Below are 19,251 nucleotides of genomic sequence, written 5' to 3'. Positions count from 1 at the left end.
TATGAAGTTTCCTCAGCTTTAATATGACACTCTAATTATGTTGCTTTTATTTTGAAACAAGAATCATGACAAACCATTGCTTTAAAGGACTGTCAGCCTGTTACTAAGAGTCTCACCATCTCCACTACTTCTACTTCTGCATCCAGTCGCAGGTGGTAAAGGAACATCTGGAGATCTTTCTTCATTTGGATGCTGTTGTCGTCCATCTGGGCCACGGTGAAGATGCGCATCTTGCATTTCCTCCACACCTGGAAGAGGGAACAACAATATTATGGAGACTGTTACATCTGTTAAACGGGTAGATAGATAGATTTGTGAGTGGGAGAAGGACCAAAAGGAGGGGAGAGGTAAAAGAAAGACATCTATGGAAAGATGGATACAGCATGAGAGATAAGGATATAATGAGATGCAAGTTTTTTCAAATGTTTCATCTCCTCACCAAGAAACAGATGGAGACTTAACATACTGCCATATATATGATTACTAGTTAATCATCCTTCAGTGTGTTCCATCGGTCCTGTGGCCCCACATGTGTGCGTGATGTCTCAGAGATAAACACGCACATCAATCAACCAACCTTGTGCTGTCTCAGCAGGAAGGGCAGCAGCATCAGCATGCCTCCGTCATGAACCACCCACCACACGTCAATGGTGCCCTCCCCGAGGCGGTCCTGGTTTGTAGGGAAGCTGTCCACATTCTTAGCCACGAGCAAGGCCTGATGGGCAGCTGTGGTCTCCCTTACCGTCTCTGGATGGACAGAAGGAGAGAGAGGGTTTGTTAGAGACATGTTCTATAGTGTGTTCTCTGTGAGTTATTACATCATTGCCACTTTGATGGAATTCATTTATAAGCAGATGTGCAAAAAATGCAAAGTAAGATATTATCATTTCTTTCTTTGTATCTTTAGATCAATTCCAATGTAGTCTGTTAACTCTTTCTTCTTATTTTGTATTTCTGTACTCTCTTATTCATTCCTGTTTATTTTGACCTGTCTCTATCTGCTCCGTACCTATGAAATTCTTCCATGACTGTGGGTCATTGGACTGCTTCCAGTTTCCAGGCCAGGCCATTAGGACGCTGTTGTGCTTCATGCCTCCCAGCCCCGCAGACTGGATGAGATGGGAGAAGCCATCTCGGAGATTGGAAGACACGACAACATGGCAGAAACCTTTGGTACGCTCTGCTGTCATCACAGACTTGATGTTCTGGAGAGAAACAGAGAGATTTAAAATGAGCAATTAAGGAAGAAGGGAAGAAAAGTGATACATTATTGATCTTTCAAGACAAAAAAAGAAAGAAGGAAACTGACTCCTCAGTGACCCACTGTATAAATATGATCATCCATCAACATACTGTACTCTCATTAGTATTGATCCAGGACAGTTCATAATGATGGGTCTAAACAATGCCCATGAACACAGCAGCCTGTGTAATCTGCAGTTCAGCTTCAGCACATGATTACTGTCATAAAAAAGTAATCCACTGATTAAAAATGCTTTTGAGAACAAAGTCAAATCAGGTTGCACAGAAGTAACAAATGAACTCTAGTTTGCCATTAGATGGCAGAGTTTGTCCAGTTTGTCCTAACTCTGTATCCTGGCTGACAGATCTGCTTTAAACAATGCTTGGAAAGAAAGACATTATTTAGTTGATTTTGGAGCCAAGAATAGACAGTAAATTATGTAGCAGTAGTAGTCGTAGTAAAAAGACCTTTAAAGCACAGTTTTGGTAGAATAGAGTGCAAAGAGTTGTTGGTAAAATCATCACCTCTGACATTTTGTGTGTACGTGCTTCCAAGTGTGTGCATTTCCACTTTACCTGCTCAGCCCTCTTTGCCTCTGCGTCTTTGGTGAGGTAGGTTCCTTCCAAAACATTTCCCACTATTGTCAGGCCTTTCCCTGCCTTCAGCTGAGTGGTGAAGGACAGCAGGCGAGAGTGTTTGACTACTTGATCCGAGTCCAGGTTCAGGAGCACCAACAACTGAGGCCTGTATATATCAAGAGAAGCAGCAGAGGAGAGTAATGGTTCATTGCAGATTCAAAGAAATGTGGCAAGGTTATCCTGTTGTCAAATTAAAACAAAAGTAATGTCACATGTTATACTCTGAGTCATTATTTCAGTCCTATTGTTTCTCACTCAACTATGAAGTGAAACATAAGTGGAGTTTAATGTCTGCATAATTAGAAACAGCACATCCCTTAAAAGAGTTTCATGAAGGTAGTGAGTGAAGCTGAACTAGTGGTTTGTTTTTTTTGGACAGGCGGTCTGCAAGGTCAGCCAGAGCGGTCCTCTGTACTGTATGAAGGCTTATCAACCCCTTCCGTCAGATTAGGTAGAGGACAATGAGATTAATCAAATTCACTCCCGCTGTCTCTCGCTTGCGTCCACCTCGACAGTGACAGGTGGCATTGTGTCAACTCTAACCACATCTATATGACACACACACACACACACACTGCACTGTACCTCCAGTTTTTGGTGTGTGGTGGAGCCTCCTCAAGGCGAATGAGAGCGTAGCGAGCTGCATTAAGAGACAGGCCGCGGATGCCGTCGCCCCACTCCTTCTCTGCCCTGGTAATGCACATGAGTGAATGAAAATAAATTGAAGAGAAAACACAGAATGATAAAAACAATAGTGGTGGACAGATTTTAACACTTTGACACAAACACTAGCTCATAAAATCCTTTCTTCTGGTTAATAATAAAAGGTTTTTTTCTTGAATCCATGGCTCAGATATTCCATTTTTGCACTTTCTGCATTTAAACAGTTTTTTTTGGCTTTCATGAGTTTACATTTTCCAGGTATAGCATTAAATGTCAAGATGCCAGACTAAAATGCAAGTATCTAGTAGTCATTTATACATTTCCCTTTATTCCCTTTTGAGTCAATGTTCCTTTCCAATTCTTTTCTCACTTATTTTCTGCATGTTTAGATTTTTACACATCAAAGATTTACTGTATAGCTGAACACATTTAAACCAAAGACATTACTGCACACAAATTCATGCCTACCCTCTGTATTCAATGTATTTGTAGATGCAGGTGGCGATGGCCATGGCCACGATAGCATAATACCAGGAGCAGATGAACATGAGAGCGAGACACAAGCTCATTCCCAGGAAGGATAGGGCCCTGCAGGAGAGAACACACACTTTACAACTCCAGTTCATTGACTAGATATTTACAGAGCAGCTGTTTCAGGTTTTCTGCATATTCATGAAAATGTCTTAATGAAATGAAACCAGTGCAGAATGGATAGCTGAGAGGCTTAGACAGAAGTCACATTATGAAATCCACTGCTAACAATAGTGCTGTGCTGTATTGTTCTCAGCTTCTGTCGTGGAATTAATCTGAGTGAAGGCCATCATTGCACACACCAGACTAAATAGGTGTGCCTGTGGTTGTGAGGGTGCGTTGTGTCCTTAAGTAAAGTACAGCATCATCATTTGAATAGAAGTATCTCTGATAGGTTAAATAAGCCTGACAAACTGTTAAACCTGCAGTGCTTCAAGACCCTCAGGTCCATCACATCACGCACCAGTGGTAGTATTTGAAGCGTGGTCTCCAGTTGGGTGTTCGCAGCAGGGTCTGAAGCGCACAGGCCAGGTTGACGAACAGGTAGCACATGAGGAAAAACCTGAGAGAGGAAGACAATAAGGTATCTTATCAACTTATCTAAATCCCCACTTAATAAACTACTGTAAGTGGTTTTAAGAAGCCAAATACTTGAGGGATCAAAGGTTTTATCTGCTGATCTCTTTTTATGGAGAGAAAGCATGTAATATTACTACGCAAATAGATACTGACATGGAGAGGATAGGAGCCACGGCGTCCAGCGAGGCGATGAGGATGCCGATCTCGCAGATCCCAGCAGTGAGCAGTAGAGCCCAGGTAGGTTCCCCGTTAGCTTTCCCATGACCAAACACCTAAACACGCACAGTCGAGTGTGAAATCGAAGATCGGTGTACGAGGATGAAGGCGGCTTTTTATTGTGTTTGTGGTGAGCATGTGTCTAACCTGTAGGAAAGGTACGATGCCGTCTCGTGCGATGGCCTGCAGGAGGCGCGGGGCCCCGGTTAAACTTTGCAGCCCGGCCCCGCAGCAGGAGAAGAAAGAACCGATCACAATAACCCAGGGTGAGGGCCAAGACAGCGTGCCAATAACAAGGTTCCCTTTCACTGAGTCACCAAACCTGTAATGCAAAAAAAAAATAAGTCATATAATTAGACTCATTCGTATCACATGAACACGAGACCAAATGTGAAAAACACTGAATCTGAGCTTCTTGTGATGAAGGGTTTTATCCATCTACCCTCAAGGGATGATACTAAAAACATAAAAGAGAGTTCTTGAAGGCCAAAACCTTAAAGATACAAAAGGTGCACTGTTTCTCTTTCGGTTCCTCTCATAAAAACTTCATATTCAGCATATTTTCTGCCACATGTGGACAGTATATTAAAGTACTGTGTCTGTGTCAAACTCTTACTTGTCTCGAAGTAAAACGCCCTCAATGCAGCCACCAAACAGCACCACGCAGGTAACGTCTGAAAAGATCTGTTCAGGAGAATAAAATGAATCTGCAGACAAAGTTTTTAGACACAACAAAGCAGCTCTGTTGTCCTGAGCCTTCCCTTTGCTCTAATTCTTGTTCCAAGGGCTCCAAAAACCGAGTACTCCTGCCAACAACCTATAAAGTTGACAACTGAGAGACGACCTTGCAGTAGCATCTGGCAATGTTAGTTTTTCTAAACTCAGCACTAAGAAGGTCTAGCTGATCAACCTATGGGGAACATTTTTAAAGCAGCAGCTTTTTCCATGTGACTACATCAGGGTCACAGTGAAACGTTAAAGGATACAGATGAAGGAGGTGGTTGCGATAGCCAGGATGGTCCCGACGGGGATGGACTTCTGGGCATCCCTCAAGTCACCTGACCGGTTTGAACCAGCCATGATACCTGATGACACAACAGATTAATCAAACATTAAATCTTTAGAAATGAAACCAAGCTACACTACTACTCACAAGTACACAAAACAACACTTTATAGTGTGTGTGTGTGTGTGTGGGGCTTGTTTCATAGTCTCACCAGTGACAGAGGGGAAGTAGATGCCGACCAGCAGTGTGAAAAACGTAGTGATATCGTTCACAACATAGGGCAAGTAGATATCCGTGGCTGGGTCACTTCCTCCAACAGATGACAACTTCTTGTTTTCTACCAACATAGCCAGAGGGCCGTATTCTGACCACATATTCTCTACAAGAACATAGGAAAGACAGGAGCAGAGTCATTCTTAACTGTAAGCAACTAAGGTCATACACTGTACAAAGCAGTATGTAATTCAATCAATCAATCAATCACTCAATCAATCAATCAATCAATCAATCGTCTGCTGTGTTTAGAAAGGATCAAAGCTACACATGTATATGAAGATGTACTGTGAGACAAACTCACAGAAAGAGATAAATAAGTGGGTTGCTCCCTCTCTACAGCATTGCAATAACTTCCCTTAATGCCTAGTCACTGGCTGTTAATCTGACTATGGATTCGTAGTCAATAGTATGTTTGTGCCTGTTTTTTTCCTTTAATGTAGTAACACAGGATGGTAGAAACTAAGTGACAACCCGCATACAGGCTTGTCATAATAGAGAGAAATAAAGAGAAGAAAAAGCTAACATGGCACTATTCCTGTAGCAAAGGATACCTGTATTGTATAATATTTATATAAACATAGAAGTGATTCGAGTAGACCAGCATGACTAAAACACTGTATAAAATGAAAGTAAATCCCTTTTATAAGTCACAAGTCACCATCATAATCCTTGTGTCCATAGCACTGGAGCAAAGAGATCCTGCAAATAAATGGCTGGGGCTGAGTAAACACTGCATATAACTGTAGGAACGATGGAACAGAGAGGAAAACTGATTAAAGCTGATGTTTTCACTACTAAACAGCAGAAATCTAGAGACTTATGAAAGGGGGGAATCATATTTATGACAAAGAAGATACGGTCAAAGTGAAGAAATTTGAGGAGGACTGGTGAGGAATGAAAGAGAAAATAGGAAAAAAAAAGGAGTGTAAAACAATCACATATAAAAACCCTCAGCACCTGCACACCCCTGCCCCAGATGCTTAACAAGCACTGAGGTTCCAGTTTGTCATGGCCAGCGGTTGCATAACATGAGGAATGTTGGGAGTTTGTACAGTATTCAGTAAAAAAGCGCAGTTCATGACTGTGTAAATTCCTTTTAGAGAAATGTATGTTTTTGTGGTCTTTTCTAAGTGTATTTTGGCAGGTTCAGTATACTGAGTGGAGGTTAAGTCAAACAAAAACAAATTATAGATATTTTAAGCATTAAGTGTGTTGTATATTAAGCAGGACATTTGCACACTGCTACCAAAACCTCCAGAAAAAAAAACAGTGTGTTCCAACCTGAAATGACTCCACTGGTCAGTCCGGGGATGCCCTGCACCTCGGTCACATTGTTGTTTACAAAATACTCGTTGCAGGTGGCGTTGAGCTCAGGTCCATCACAGAACAGCTGCCACAGCTTGGAAGTGACTGTCAGGTTTCCTATCACCTCCAACTTAGAACACGTGTCAAAGTTATTGTTCTGCAGAGTGCGATTCCCCAACATGCAAACACTAAGCAGAATAAAAGAGGAGAGACTGACAGTTAGGCATCTTAAAATGACACACTCGTTACTTTATAATGTATTGCAGCTCAGAAATTGGAGGTGATTGTGCACTGGACTCACGGAAAGTCAGGAGGCTCAAAGATGGTCTTGATGACCCCAGCGTAGATGGAGAGGATGGAGAGAATGACACAGGCCAGGAAGACTAGAGCTAGCTTGTTGACGTATTTGACGCCAACAAAGACAACGATGGACATCAGTGCTAGGCAGCATGTGCCGTAAACACGCATGTTATTCAGCAGGGCGTCCACCTCATCCTCTTTTTTCTCTGCTATGAAGATGGCTGCCTTAGGCACGATGTAGGTCTGAAAGGGAGAAGGGAAAGACAACACATGTTATATAAAGTTGATCTCTTTTAACATTTCAAGTTTAATTGCTACACAGAACGGAAGGAGTGTTCTCTCACCAGTAGAATCTCTATAGTACCCAGGATGTACATGGAGCCAGCGAAGGTTGTGCCCAGGTAGAAACAGAGACCGACAGCTCCACCAAACTCTGGACCCAAAGATCTGGAAATCATGTAGTAGGAACCTCCAGCTGCAGAGCAAAACACAGCAGGACTGAGCTTATCAGAAACTTCTCTCTCTTTTTAAAAAATGTTTATAAAAAGGAACTGAGGACCACTCATGAATATACTCAACAAGAAAATTTTTTATAATTTTGGTTTATCTATGGAGCCCACAATATTATACACATGCTGGAAATTCTCATATAATAATATGTGTGATCCATTACCATAGAATCAAGAAACAAACAGTAAGAGCTAGGGCACATCAGCTAATGAAGTTGGATTATTTCATGTTATCACCATAAGAAAAATGGAAAACTGGCATAATTTCTTCCCCATTAATAATAGATCCCCTGTTAATGTTAATGTTTATGTCTGAGTACTAAAGTGTCTTACCTGGCACAACTCCATTAGTAGCGATTGCACTCATGGATATGGCTGTGAGCATGGTCTGTGGAGAGAGGACGATAAAGAACATCCATCCATCTTGAACAACTTATCAAACACAGATAGAAGACTTCTGTACTGTAATAGTGGAACTTCTGATGTAGTTATAACCATTCAAAATCAAGTCAAGTACAACATTTAACACAAACCTTGACATAAAACAATTCTGTATTTCCTTGAAAGGGTTAATCTAGCGTTTAGCCTTTTAAAAGAGTTCTTACGGGCTTAATGCTCTAAATCTTTCGGATTGGTAATGGATAGGAGCTTATCCGTGAAATCAGTCATTGTAGCTGAGGATATTTACATCAGCTGTTACCTAACAGCTTCCGGATGAAAGGAAGGACAGAGCGGGGAGAAGGGCAGAAAGACACGAGATAAGGGGGCAAAGAAAAGAGCGGAGAGAGACGTGAAAGTTAAAACTTGAAGGGCGACTGAAGAAGGGAGAGGTGGAAGCGTGAAGGTGAGAGAATAGAGGACAAAGGAAAGAGGAGGAAGTAGGGAGGAGCAGAGCAGGGACCGACCGTGACTTTCTAGGAACGGTTTACACCTGATATTAAAACATGTCTTGGGTGATGTGATCACAAGTGGACAGCTCCAAGTAAAGGTGTGAATGCAACAGGGATGCATTGAGGATGCATTGAGATCTGATTACTCAGGTGGTCTGGGCCTCATATGATTGGAAGTTGAGCAAATCTTGAGAGAGACTCAGAGGTCAACATTTCTTCTCTCTGAGACTGTCATTAAATGAGAAAAGCTGGTCCAAACCTAAAGGTCAATCCACCTTAAGGTCACCAGCTTCACTGTCACACACATGCTCGCTCCCACCTTTAAGTGAACTGACCTTTAAGGTAGACCGGATATTCTCATTTAGCAACGATCTCAGCCTCAAATAATCAGATAACGGATACACGTCTTGTGCCGAGTCTCTTCTGAGTGAGGCCCAAACCATTTCAATTTGAGAAAAAGTGTTTATTTACATACAGAGTGGGGAAGTGAGATCTGATCACATGTAGAGACGCATTCTAAAGCCAAGTGTGTACTGACGTACTTGTGATCAGCGTGTTAATACTAGGTGTGAACAAGGTTTATGACAAAGATAAACCTTCTGCCCTTTGCTGGGTGTCCAGTTTTAAAGTGACAGACAAGCTGGAGTAAAGCCAATTAGCTGACAATTTTACCTCCAACTTCTACTGAAACCCTAAGCAGCTACACACTGGCTTGGTCTTCACCACTAATGAATGAAGGACTTTACAGCACAAGAAAGTAGTTGAGACATGTCCTCAACTACTGTATGAACCTCACAATTCCAAGAAGTCCTGAAGATCCAGTTAGGAACTAACAGGCTGTAACATTTGCTAAAGATCTGCATTAACTACAAAGTATTACCTCACTGACAGTATAACATCATCAAAACACAACATTTATTTTGCCTTTGGTGTTAAATGATTGATGATCCCAGTGTTAATGTCAAATGATCCCAGTCAAATGGATGTTCAGAGTGTCTTTAGTCTGTACTGTACAAACACAATATTTGAGTGGTGTACTGTTAAGTACTGTCAGGAGGGATTTAAATAAAATCCTTAGCATGTGATTGGACTGTTAAAAGTGAGCAGGTCTTAGAGTTGAGTGTGCTATGGAGCTGCAGAGAGACACAGAGCTACAGAGAACTGTTGGCTCTACACTCACCTCCCTCATCTGTTGTTAGATCAGGATGTCTAAAACTGTGATAACCAAGCACACATCTCTTCTCTGTCTCTCCATATTACTCTTTTAGCTACTGCCATCCACAAACTATGAAATGTGGTTTTATATGACTGATGTGGTTACTGTGGCAACTCGCCCAAAGTCACATGTGATTGGATGAACTTTTGTAAACACCCCTGAGTGCAGGATGAGTCATCAAACATGTGAAAACATTTAACAAGAAGAGAAAGAGAAAAGACAGATTTTGATGTAAACATACTCTGGTAATGATTTTTTTTTTTTTTTTTTTTACATATATGTGGCTTATAACAAGAGATAAATGAACAATTAACACAAAGATACTAGAATAAAACTGGGAAAATGTAATGTATTTCATTACATTGGGTTTTTAATGGAGCATGTTAAGAGTCAAATTCAAGAGTCAATGTCAAAGTTAAGAGTCACATTTGAATAGACCTACTTCAATATCTTATGTAGGGCAAAAAAGTGTTGTTGTTTTTTTGTTAGTATTTTTAAAAGAAATAATGCAGCTTTGAGACTAGAATCCCTCACAGTTTCTAGTCTTTACAGTATAAACATTTCAGTAAAGTGATATAGAAAAAAACGGATAGTACAGCAACTGCACTTGTAACATGTAACTTCTTCAATAATGTGAATGACATTTCTTTATACAAAACATAAAACACTTGCAGGGATAAAACTAGCAGCACTGATTGAGAATTGATTATCAATTTTGAATTAAATCATGATCTTGATAATCAAACAAACAAATAATCTGATCCCTACCTGTAGTAATTTAAAGCATTTCTTATTTGTGTGTTACACAGTGACTATAGCACTGATTTAAGAAAAGCAGGTGCTGCAGTGACCTATAAACACAATGCACCCAGTGAATATATGCTGTTGAGCAAAACTCGACCCAAAGAACGCACAAATCATGACATGATGGAAAATATTCTGCGTGCTGTGCTGTGTATGGGGCTAATGAAAGAGCTAGTGACTCACAAAATGCATGTGTTTATAAGTGTGTGTGTGTGTGTGTGTTTGCAAGTCCGTTTGTACTCTCACTATGTTTTTGTGAGACCAGGTTTCATCTGATCCACTCTGACTCACTGAGCCTCTTTGTTTTTTATCTTAAAAAAACAAATCTGTGTCACTCCATTTGCAGCTCTTTAGGAAGCAATAAAACAGAAACTCTCCATTTTATAAAGAGCAAAAGAAGGAAAGTGATAAATCATGAGAGCAGTAGAATGAAGACAAATGCATTTATCTGTTAGAACTGAACGGAGTAAATTCTAACTGTCCTAAACTGAAGTTGCCTGAACTCCCTTCAGGTTATTTTTAGATATTTGTGGGGTCAGGTTTGACTAGCGCACACAAAATGTGACCTATGAGCAGGTGGCTGATGTGGAACAATCAGTGCAAAGTCAGACGAAGTCTAAGCAGTGAAAATGAACATTAATCTGTTTGACTAAGCTGGTCTTCTCTTGTTATGTAACAGCAGTGATGCAGTGGCGGGTAAACCTTCCCCATGCACTTAAACTAGATTGTAATATATGAAATGGGAGTTCGCACCTTTCTCTGCAAACAGTTATTAAAATCTGATACTCATTCACAGCATCACAGACATCATTTTATATTTTCTGATCACAGTATGTATATAAAATTGAGGAATTTCAAGAATTTTAAATATAAGTAAATGTCTAACAGTCATGGCTTTGCTTGCTTCTTTCAGTATGAATGTGATCACCCTCTCTTGGCCAATATAAGTACAACTGATAATGTTAGGCCATTATAGTATTCCATTATGAGGCAAAAAGCATCTTGAGGTTTTTTTATTTATTTGTACTTTCCGTGATTAAACTAAAGTAATCCATTGTCTGCTGGTGGGATTGGCAAATATAGCCACTGTGTGGGTGTGCATGTCGCTATGTTTCTGACACTTTGCAGATGGAGGGATTACACTTGGAGCTGCCAGGTACCATTAGAAGCTGGGTCCGTATGGGAAATGGAGCGTCACCGTGGCTAAATATAGGAGGGATCAGTGGCCAGCGACTAAACTTGCTGGTCATTCAGCACTGGTGTCGATACAACATTTACACCCTGCCTGCTGTTAAAAGTTATAGCCGCATCATCCCACGGTGTCATCAAAACACTCAAGCACACGCACATGTATTATCTCTCATGTGATAATGCATTCACAACACATTAAAGGGCTCGATATGTACATTGCATTAATTCTTACATAACCTTGCACATCAATGCTTTAATGATTCTAAATCCCTTGATAAAAGATAACATCATGCCAAGAGTAAGCAGCTTCTCTCGGTTTGTACTTTTCTGTCATTGAACACAACATGAACACAGTTTTCATTTGAAATAGGCAGTTAAAGAGAAAAAGGAAGTCATGTAGGTGATTAGAGTTCAGTACTCACACAAGAGCAGCACAAGCCGACGATAGCCAGGGACTCCAAGATGCCGGCGGTGCCGACGATCCAGGTAAGACGAAGAAACAGGATGACCCCCAGAATGTTCTGCAGGCAGGGGAGGTAGACACCCATGAAGGTCCCCATCTGAGGGCTCTGTAGTAGGGTGAAGAGGTGGAGGAGGAGGAGGGGTGAGAAAGAAAAGACAGAGTTAAAATGTGAGTGTTTGTGTGAGAGAGGGGTGATTATGGACAGTAAGTGGAACACATGGTAAGAATTACAGCAATGAACTCTGAGCAACAACGAAAAGAAATTCAGATGTAAACCATGGGAGAGGGCAAAGAAGGGTGTGGACATGGAGGTACACTTAAAGAGGAAGTGAAAGGAAGAAAAACAATGTGTACACAGTGTTTTATCTTATGAGTCAACTTAGTCAAATCTCTTCATACAAACTCATGAAATCAGACATCTGTGCAAAGCATGCCTATACAGTTAAATTAATACACTGGCAATCAAAATATCACTAAACACAACTCAGTTAATAACTTACATCAACACTACATCTGATCTTAATATACAGTATCCTCTTTCCTCCAGTTAATAATGGCTTACTAGTAGTGGTTTCTCCCACAAAAATCTTCTTCAGATCATTTCTCCAATAGAGCAGCATTTCCGACTGTTAGCAATGCGAGGACTGTGTAAAATCTCTTCAAAGCATAAGATGGTTGATGCATATTTGAAAGGAATTCAAGACTTACATCTCAGTGACACAGGCAGAAATGATATATACAGACATCATGCAGAAACATAAGTTGGAAACGCTGAAGAAAATGCTTCCATTCCAACAGAACTGACAGAATTCACTGTGAGAAGCTATAGTTTCGCAACAGCGTGTAGTAAAAAAAAAAAAAAAAAAAAAAAGGCAACAAGAATAAAACTGTTCTGACAAAAAGAAAAATCGATCAACTCAAACTGACAAGCAGCTACCTTTTTAGCCATTTATTTCCCAATGTGCGTTACTTGTCCCAGTGATCCGGACAAAGAGGGGCGACAATGGTGTCGGCTTCATCCGCTCAATTCTTTTACCAAGATGTCCCTGCGAGCCAATGGGGAGGGGCCCGGGGCCTATTTCCATGCAGGGGACAGGATGGGGCAACTGGCATGGGACTGGAGCTGTGGTTACAAAAGCATCCATGTGCCGCATGGCAGCACTGCGGCTACTTCTAATATTTTTATTCTCCAAGAAGCAAAAGCATTGAAGGATCCTGAGGGGGAATAAGCTGGAAGAGACTGAGGCTTGTGCTGACTCATGAGGAGGAGACAGGATTTGAGGTCTTATTTCATCTGTGTGACAGACTTTTACCTCTTTCCTTTGACCCAGGAAACAGAGTCACAGCTCTTACAGGTCTGTAGAATTAAATAAACACTACAATCTTTACACGATACAGTCTGTAAATTAAGACTGATGCCCTGAAGGCTTATACACATTATTCTGTTGTATCCTGCTGAGTCCCTGGATGAGGTGAGGAAAGATACACAATGTAGCAGAGAGGAAAATAAGGTGCTGGGGTGTACGTGCTATCAGGAGGATTTTCGAACAAAAAAACAAACAGCAGGGCCACATCAGTCCTGTTATGTAATGACAGCTCAGCAGGTTTTAAAGAACAACAGTTAATATGCAACTGTAAAGTATCCCTGCTGTACCTTGACAGCTTTCTTCTTGGGTCCTTCATCATCGTCGGCCTCCTCGTGCTCCTGGGCTCCCTGGGTGAGATTGGTGTAGTTTGCCAGTTTATTGAGGAGAGATGACACCATGGGGTTGCTGTCCATCTCCTCCTGTAATACGAGACAAATACACATGTTTGAACAAGCTTTTCTTTAACAGTCACGGTTTGCTTGGTTTAATCTTCTCCCTATCCCTAAATTACAATCATGTAATGCAGACGTCTACAAATGTTTTAAATTAATTATTAGATTTGGTTGGAATATTCCTTTAAATCAAATCAAATAAAGCTCCTTTTTTAAATACTGCTTTTATTTGAATTTTCATAAGGCTTTTGTGTGGTCGGCCAGTGTATGTTTAGAAGGACAAACTCTTCCGAAGTCAAAATGAATGGTGCAAATTTTAGTTTTTAACTGTTCAAAACATCTTAGAATAGCTTAGCTGGATCAGTGGTGAAAGCAGAGGCCGCGCTGCCTAATTGATTCTATATAAAGGGCCGGTGACCACAGGGAAAGGCGAAGTCTGCCAACTTGGCGGGGCGAAGCACCTGGCCAAGATTCAGCTGAATAAACTTGAAGAGAGCGCACCGGCTTTTATGGCAAATAAGCGCTTTGATTGACACATTGTTGAACTAAGAGGAAATTGGTACTTTCACCTCCTCGCGTGCTATTTATTTAGTTCGCCCGCGAGCTTTATGTTGATGCCTCAGCATTCGGCGCATTAATGAATGGTTGGAGATGGGCTGGGTTTGAGCTTCATGGGCGAGTTCAAATTTAAGTTGTGGACATAGTTCTGGCAGTTGATGTTTAATTAAAGAGGATATTGATGTTATGTGCTGTTCTAGGGAGCTTTAGGAATGGTCTTTCATGCTCTATATGTTGCCTTGTGTTACCTCAAAAAGTGCCATGTTAGTGCCATCGTAGCTGTTTCCCTTGTCGTTGTCTGTGTTGTTGATGAATGGACTGTTTTCCTTTGGGACGCCATCACCTGTGGAAACACAAAACAGAGGAAATCACTTTAACATGTCACCCATGGCAACCAAAGCAAAATATGGGTTGTGGCTCAACTGTTACAAAACTGTCCCGGGTCCACACACTACCGATGAACCAGGTCTTATCAAATCATTTTGAAGTGATATTTTCAGTTGATCATTACCTACACCAAATGTTCTCAAGTGTTGTGGAGTCTGAGGCTGAGAGAAATGTCAGTGTGGATTTGCTCAGGCTAAAGTTTGGACAGGATTTTGACAGCCTCTCTTCGGCCACAGTACAAACAAACAACAATTGATCTAAAGTGGATCACACTTTATAGCCACTGAAGTCTTTAGAAAATGTCTGGTTTGGCTCACAAAGTACCCGGTTAGTATTTGTTACCCACAAGATTTTTGCACAGAGAACAAAAAAAGCAAGAAATTGCTGCCAACAATAACAAACTGTGATAATGTGACAGTATTTTCTTGTCTGTGGAGTATGTGTGTGCATTTTAGTGTCTTTTTAATCTTTTTAATTTTTACAAGGCACATTTAGATAGAAACACAACAACTATGAAATGTACAATTAAACTAACGCATTGAGTTAGTGTGCTAAAAGCAATAATGTCAAACCTACAAGTGGGGTAGTAACAAAAATACAAAAGAACCAAACAAATATTGAGGATAAGTGAGCAGTCTGATGGATACAATGAATATTCTCAATGAGAGACAGTCACAAAGCAAAAGAAGCAATTGAGAAAGCAACATTTGAGCAGAAGAAAGCAACAACATACTAAACTGAAGTGGATTCAACACATTATAACACTAAACACAAATAATGTAAATGATCATTATTATAGCGGTGTGTGGATGCCATATTTCCAGTGTATGCTGTGAAAGACACTGTGTGAATAACCACTTGAAGAGATTCTCTCTCTCCAATTAAGAACCCAAACACTTTCACATAATAAAGATGATTTAATGTATTTGGAAGCTCTAACTTCCAAATACATACATACATAAATTTGAGGAATATAAACTAGTATTTTAAGATGTGAGATCTGACTGTGGTTGAGTTTATTCTGAATCCTGTGTTTATCACTTTTTTTATGGATTTATACTACTACGTTTGAAAAAGCATGATTAATAGCTTGAACAGAACACCGCCACACCAACAGCATGAGCAAATAGTCACTTTAAGATGTAAACAATCTGCCGTCAGACAGTCACACAGCCGTCTTCACAGAGAACATTCTAGCACCAAACTGTGGACCGCGCTGTGTCTTTGCTGCCGGGGCCGACGACCTGCACAACAACGCACTGAGCAAATGTCCTGAATGGACAGACAGCTTAGAGCGTTGCTGCTAACATACCCAACATGCTGCAGTCAACACCAAGTGTAAACAGCCAGGCATCTGATTTCCACACAAATATCTCTTTGAACATGTGAGCTTGGTTTGATTCATATCTAATCATCTGCTTTTACATCAAAGGAAAAACTGTGCTGTTGCTAAACATAACCACATAATAAGCATGATGCTAATTTATTAGGTTTGTTTAAGGGAAGAAAAAAAGAAATAGCACAGGAGGCAGGCTAAGAGGAGGGAGGAGAGGGAGGTGAAGTGTCAGCAGTTTATGTAGATCCCAGATCTGCCACGCAACAAGAGTAATAATAAAACTGTGCTGGCGTGAGCCTTTACAAAAAAAAGAATTGTTACATTGTGCTTTATAGACAATAAAACACTAGAAATAAAAGCCAATAAGACAAACAATAGAACTATAAACATGAAGCGCAAAAGGAATCCAAGTGGAAAAATACACTAACAAACTGGAAGTATTGACTATAAAGCTCTTAAAAAATAAAAAGGTGGGAGAGTTTTTGTAACATCCTTGAAGGTACCACTGTAGAAAATGTGGAGATTTAGTTTATAATCTGAAGCAGATCTCCAAAAAACTTCTGCCAGTAAAAGAGCAAGGAGCTCTGGATGCAGGCAACATGGAGGGAAATTAAACATCAATCATTTGCATATGATACCCACGCTGTAATGATATGATGCTGGTTGAGAATCATCAGATCGGATCAAATCAAATTGACAACAACACATCAGTATCATCCACACACAGCAAAGGCAGACATTCCATTCATTACAGACATGCTCCCTGAATTTGAAACAGCATTCACTACTTTTACTGAAACCAAACCTTACAGAGCTGGCAGGAAAGCTACATAAAAGGTCCAATTCCAGTGGTCTGCAAGCTCTAGATGCATGGAAATATATACATAGCAATATTATATATATATTTAATTCACAATCTCCCAGGGTCCAACAAGACATATTCAAATAGTTTGTTTTGTTTAACATCAAAATGAAAAGATATTAAGTTTACTAACATAGAACCAAATGAAAAGCAGTAAATTGTCATATTTGAGAAGCTGGAACTAATAATTATGTGGCTTTACTGCTTGGAAAATGGCTCCAATGATTAACTGATTATCAAACAGCTTTTGGTCAATAAACTATCAATTGATTGATATAAAGTCACTGGAAACTTCATCATTAGTTATTATTTATATGATCTGCTTCTTCAGAACTGGTTTGATGGGTGTGATTTCATCAAATTTGATTGACAGCAGTCTGACAACATGAGCAAGCAAACCCACAGCTGTCGTCACATATAGCTGAATGCAAATATCACTAAATCCTGATTGGTGTAATGAGGTATGTGAAATACCGCCTAGTTCAAACCCCTGAATGGAGCCGAGACGATAATCTCTGAGTGAAGTTTCAGCTGTGGTAGAACTTGTGTGTTCATGTTGGACTTCTACACTTCTAATAAATAAAATACTGTGATGTTAAGCCACTCTCAACCACAGCTCTCTGCCGGCTATTCATTCATCAGTGGAGCTGCCTTTGGTGTTCTCTGGCTGCAGTGAGGATTTCATGGGTAACTTTTACTGCTTGATCCAGCTGCAGGGGGAATAAGAGGCTTGCAGCGTGGCTTAGCTTGGTGGTAATCACAGGGAATGTCACTATGTCCTTGTACTGTGCAGCTCTTTAAAACACAGTCTGAGTGGGATAGTGTAACACATTAGGTGAGGAACACATTGTATCAATAAGCTAGGATAACAGGGAATAAATTTACCATAATGACTTTCCGAATTGTATTGCAAGGATTCAGCCAAGGGTGAAGCAACCTGTCAGCCACTGCTTAGCCTGGTAGGATGCTCCACTACGCGGTAGGTAATCATTATCTTAAATGAAACTAGCAAATCCTCTTTGAGGCCTGGAGGCAGGCTAAAACTGGCAGTTCTGTTTCCAATTCAGGTGAGGTTTCTGCTTTTATAACATGGCCACGTGGGAGGTGCTTTAGACATCAACCAGGAGAGAGTGTACAGAACATTTACTACTACTGCAGTACATGGGTCAATGACGTATAAGGATTTTCAACAACTCAATTTTAGAATAATAAAAACAAGCATATCTAATGCAGTAGTTCAAACATTCAGAATGTTGTGTACCTGACAATTCATATTACAATGTGAAAGTGATTTTAGTGGGTTTTTCAAGATTAATTGGCACTGGCCTGAAAAAAAAGTAATGTGGTGCGACCATGATTCATCTTGAAATATCTCATATAAATAAAAGATCATCATTTACAAAAATAAAAAAAAATGCAAATACTTTGTTTCCAAACACTTTATATTACTGAAAACTTGTAAAAAAGATGTGAAGCGTTTTAAGTAAATTAATTTATTTCAAGATGAATCATGGTCGCACCACATGACTTTTTTTAAGGCCAGTGCCAATTAATCTTGAAAAACCCACTAAAATCACTTAATTTCAAATTTGTAATATGGATTTTCAGGTACACAACATTCTGAATGTTTGAACTACTAAATTAGATATGCTTGTTTTTATTATTCTAAAATTGAGTTGTTGTAAATCCTTATACGTCATTGACCCACATACATAATTAGGATATTAAAAATAAGGTCACGGCCCACTAACTAGCCTTTCCTGGAGCTTTCAACCACATTTTACAGTCTCAATGGAGCTTGACTTAATGATATTTTGTCAAACAACTATTTCCCAAGGTCTAGAATCAACTTCACACTGTTCAACTTTCAAAACTATTTGTGAAATATTAATTAAATGACATATTTCAGTGTAGCAGAGGTCTGTCTCCTGACCTCAAAAGCACCCACTGTTTGTGTTGTTATGTTTAGAGTGTGCTATGGAATAACAGACAGGATGGGAGGCTACTTCTACATGGGGGGGCTACACATTTTTTTAGCCACAATAAAATAAAACAACACATATGTCATACAAGCAATAGAAAATAGTAGTAGTTTCTGACTGTTGCAATTACAGTAGCAAACCATACACTGTAAAAAATAAAAATCGAGAGGGTGGAGCTGAACACTTACTCCAAGCTAGGTTAGTACGGTGCATTTAAGTTCTATGATTAACTGTGATAATGCTAATGCTATTGCTAATTTTAGCTGACAAGAAGCAGGCTTAAAATAAAATGTTCTTACTGGAAAAACAGTACAGCAAACTCATTAGAGGGTATGAGACTTTTAAACAAGACGTTTTTAGGTGACCAAAATGTTACAATTAACTTTAATGAACTGGTAACACTAAAATAGCTACAGCTTTCCTATACTGCTAATCTAATCTGGTGTTACGATACATTACATAGAAGGGACTTGTCAATCACAACGTAGCCTCCCCTCAAAACCTACCCTGCTCTATCATCTATTTTATTGTAAATGG

At 40.0% G+C, this 19,251-nt stretch overlaps 1 protein-coding gene across 4 annotated transcripts in view; it reads right to left on the bottom strand.

Moving 5' to 3' along the window:
• The window catches only part of slc12a7b (solute carrier family 12 member 7b), a 42,829-nt gene that overhangs the window by 7,963 nt on the left and 15,615 nt on the right, over nucleotides 1-19,251 (bottom strand). For all 4 annotated transcript variants that reach the window (XR_009927568.1, XR_009927569.1, XM_062441122.1 and 1 more), the window contains exons 2-20: nucleotides 14,396-14,490; nucleotides 13,485-13,616; nucleotides 11,790-11,936; nucleotides 7,600-7,654; nucleotides 7,102-7,232; nucleotides 6,759-7,000; nucleotides 6,434-6,645; nucleotides 5,088-5,255; nucleotides 4,857-4,955; nucleotides 4,487-4,544; nucleotides 4,018-4,192; nucleotides 3,808-3,926; nucleotides 3,539-3,637; nucleotides 3,013-3,132; nucleotides 2,467-2,571; nucleotides 1,819-1,987; nucleotides 1,010-1,205; nucleotides 578-747; nucleotides 117-248 (exon numbers count right to left, since the gene is read on the bottom strand). Coding sequence is in view for 2 of the 4 variants with exons in the window: in XM_062441122.1 (XP_062297106.1) it covers nucleotides 117-248; nucleotides 578-747; nucleotides 1,010-1,205; nucleotides 1,819-1,987; nucleotides 2,467-2,571; nucleotides 3,013-3,132; nucleotides 3,539-3,637; nucleotides 3,808-3,926; nucleotides 4,018-4,192; nucleotides 4,487-4,544; nucleotides 4,857-4,955; nucleotides 5,088-5,255; nucleotides 6,434-6,645; nucleotides 6,759-7,000; nucleotides 7,102-7,232; nucleotides 7,600-7,654; nucleotides 11,790-11,936; nucleotides 13,485-13,616; nucleotides 14,396-14,490 (2,624 nt within the window). In the remaining 2 variants the exon portion in view is untranslated. The remainder of the gene's footprint in view (nucleotides 1-116; nucleotides 249-577; nucleotides 748-1,009; nucleotides 1,206-1,818; nucleotides 1,988-2,466; nucleotides 2,572-3,012; nucleotides 3,133-3,538; nucleotides 3,638-3,807; nucleotides 3,927-4,017; nucleotides 4,193-4,486; nucleotides 4,545-4,856; nucleotides 4,956-5,087; nucleotides 5,256-6,433; nucleotides 6,646-6,758; nucleotides 7,001-7,101; nucleotides 7,233-7,599; nucleotides 7,655-11,789; nucleotides 11,937-13,484; nucleotides 13,617-14,395; nucleotides 14,491-19,251) is intronic.

Source organism: Scomber scombrus, chromosome 20 (assembly GCF_963691925.1).
Source record: "Scomber scombrus chromosome 20, fScoSco1.1, whole genome shotgun sequence".
In the NCBI taxonomy this organism is placed as follows: Eukaryota; Metazoa; Chordata; class Actinopteri; order Scombriformes; family Scombridae; genus Scomber; species Scomber scombrus.
Note: the sequence above shows the minus strand (reverse complement) of the source record. Positions and strands in the feature narration are given on the sequence as shown.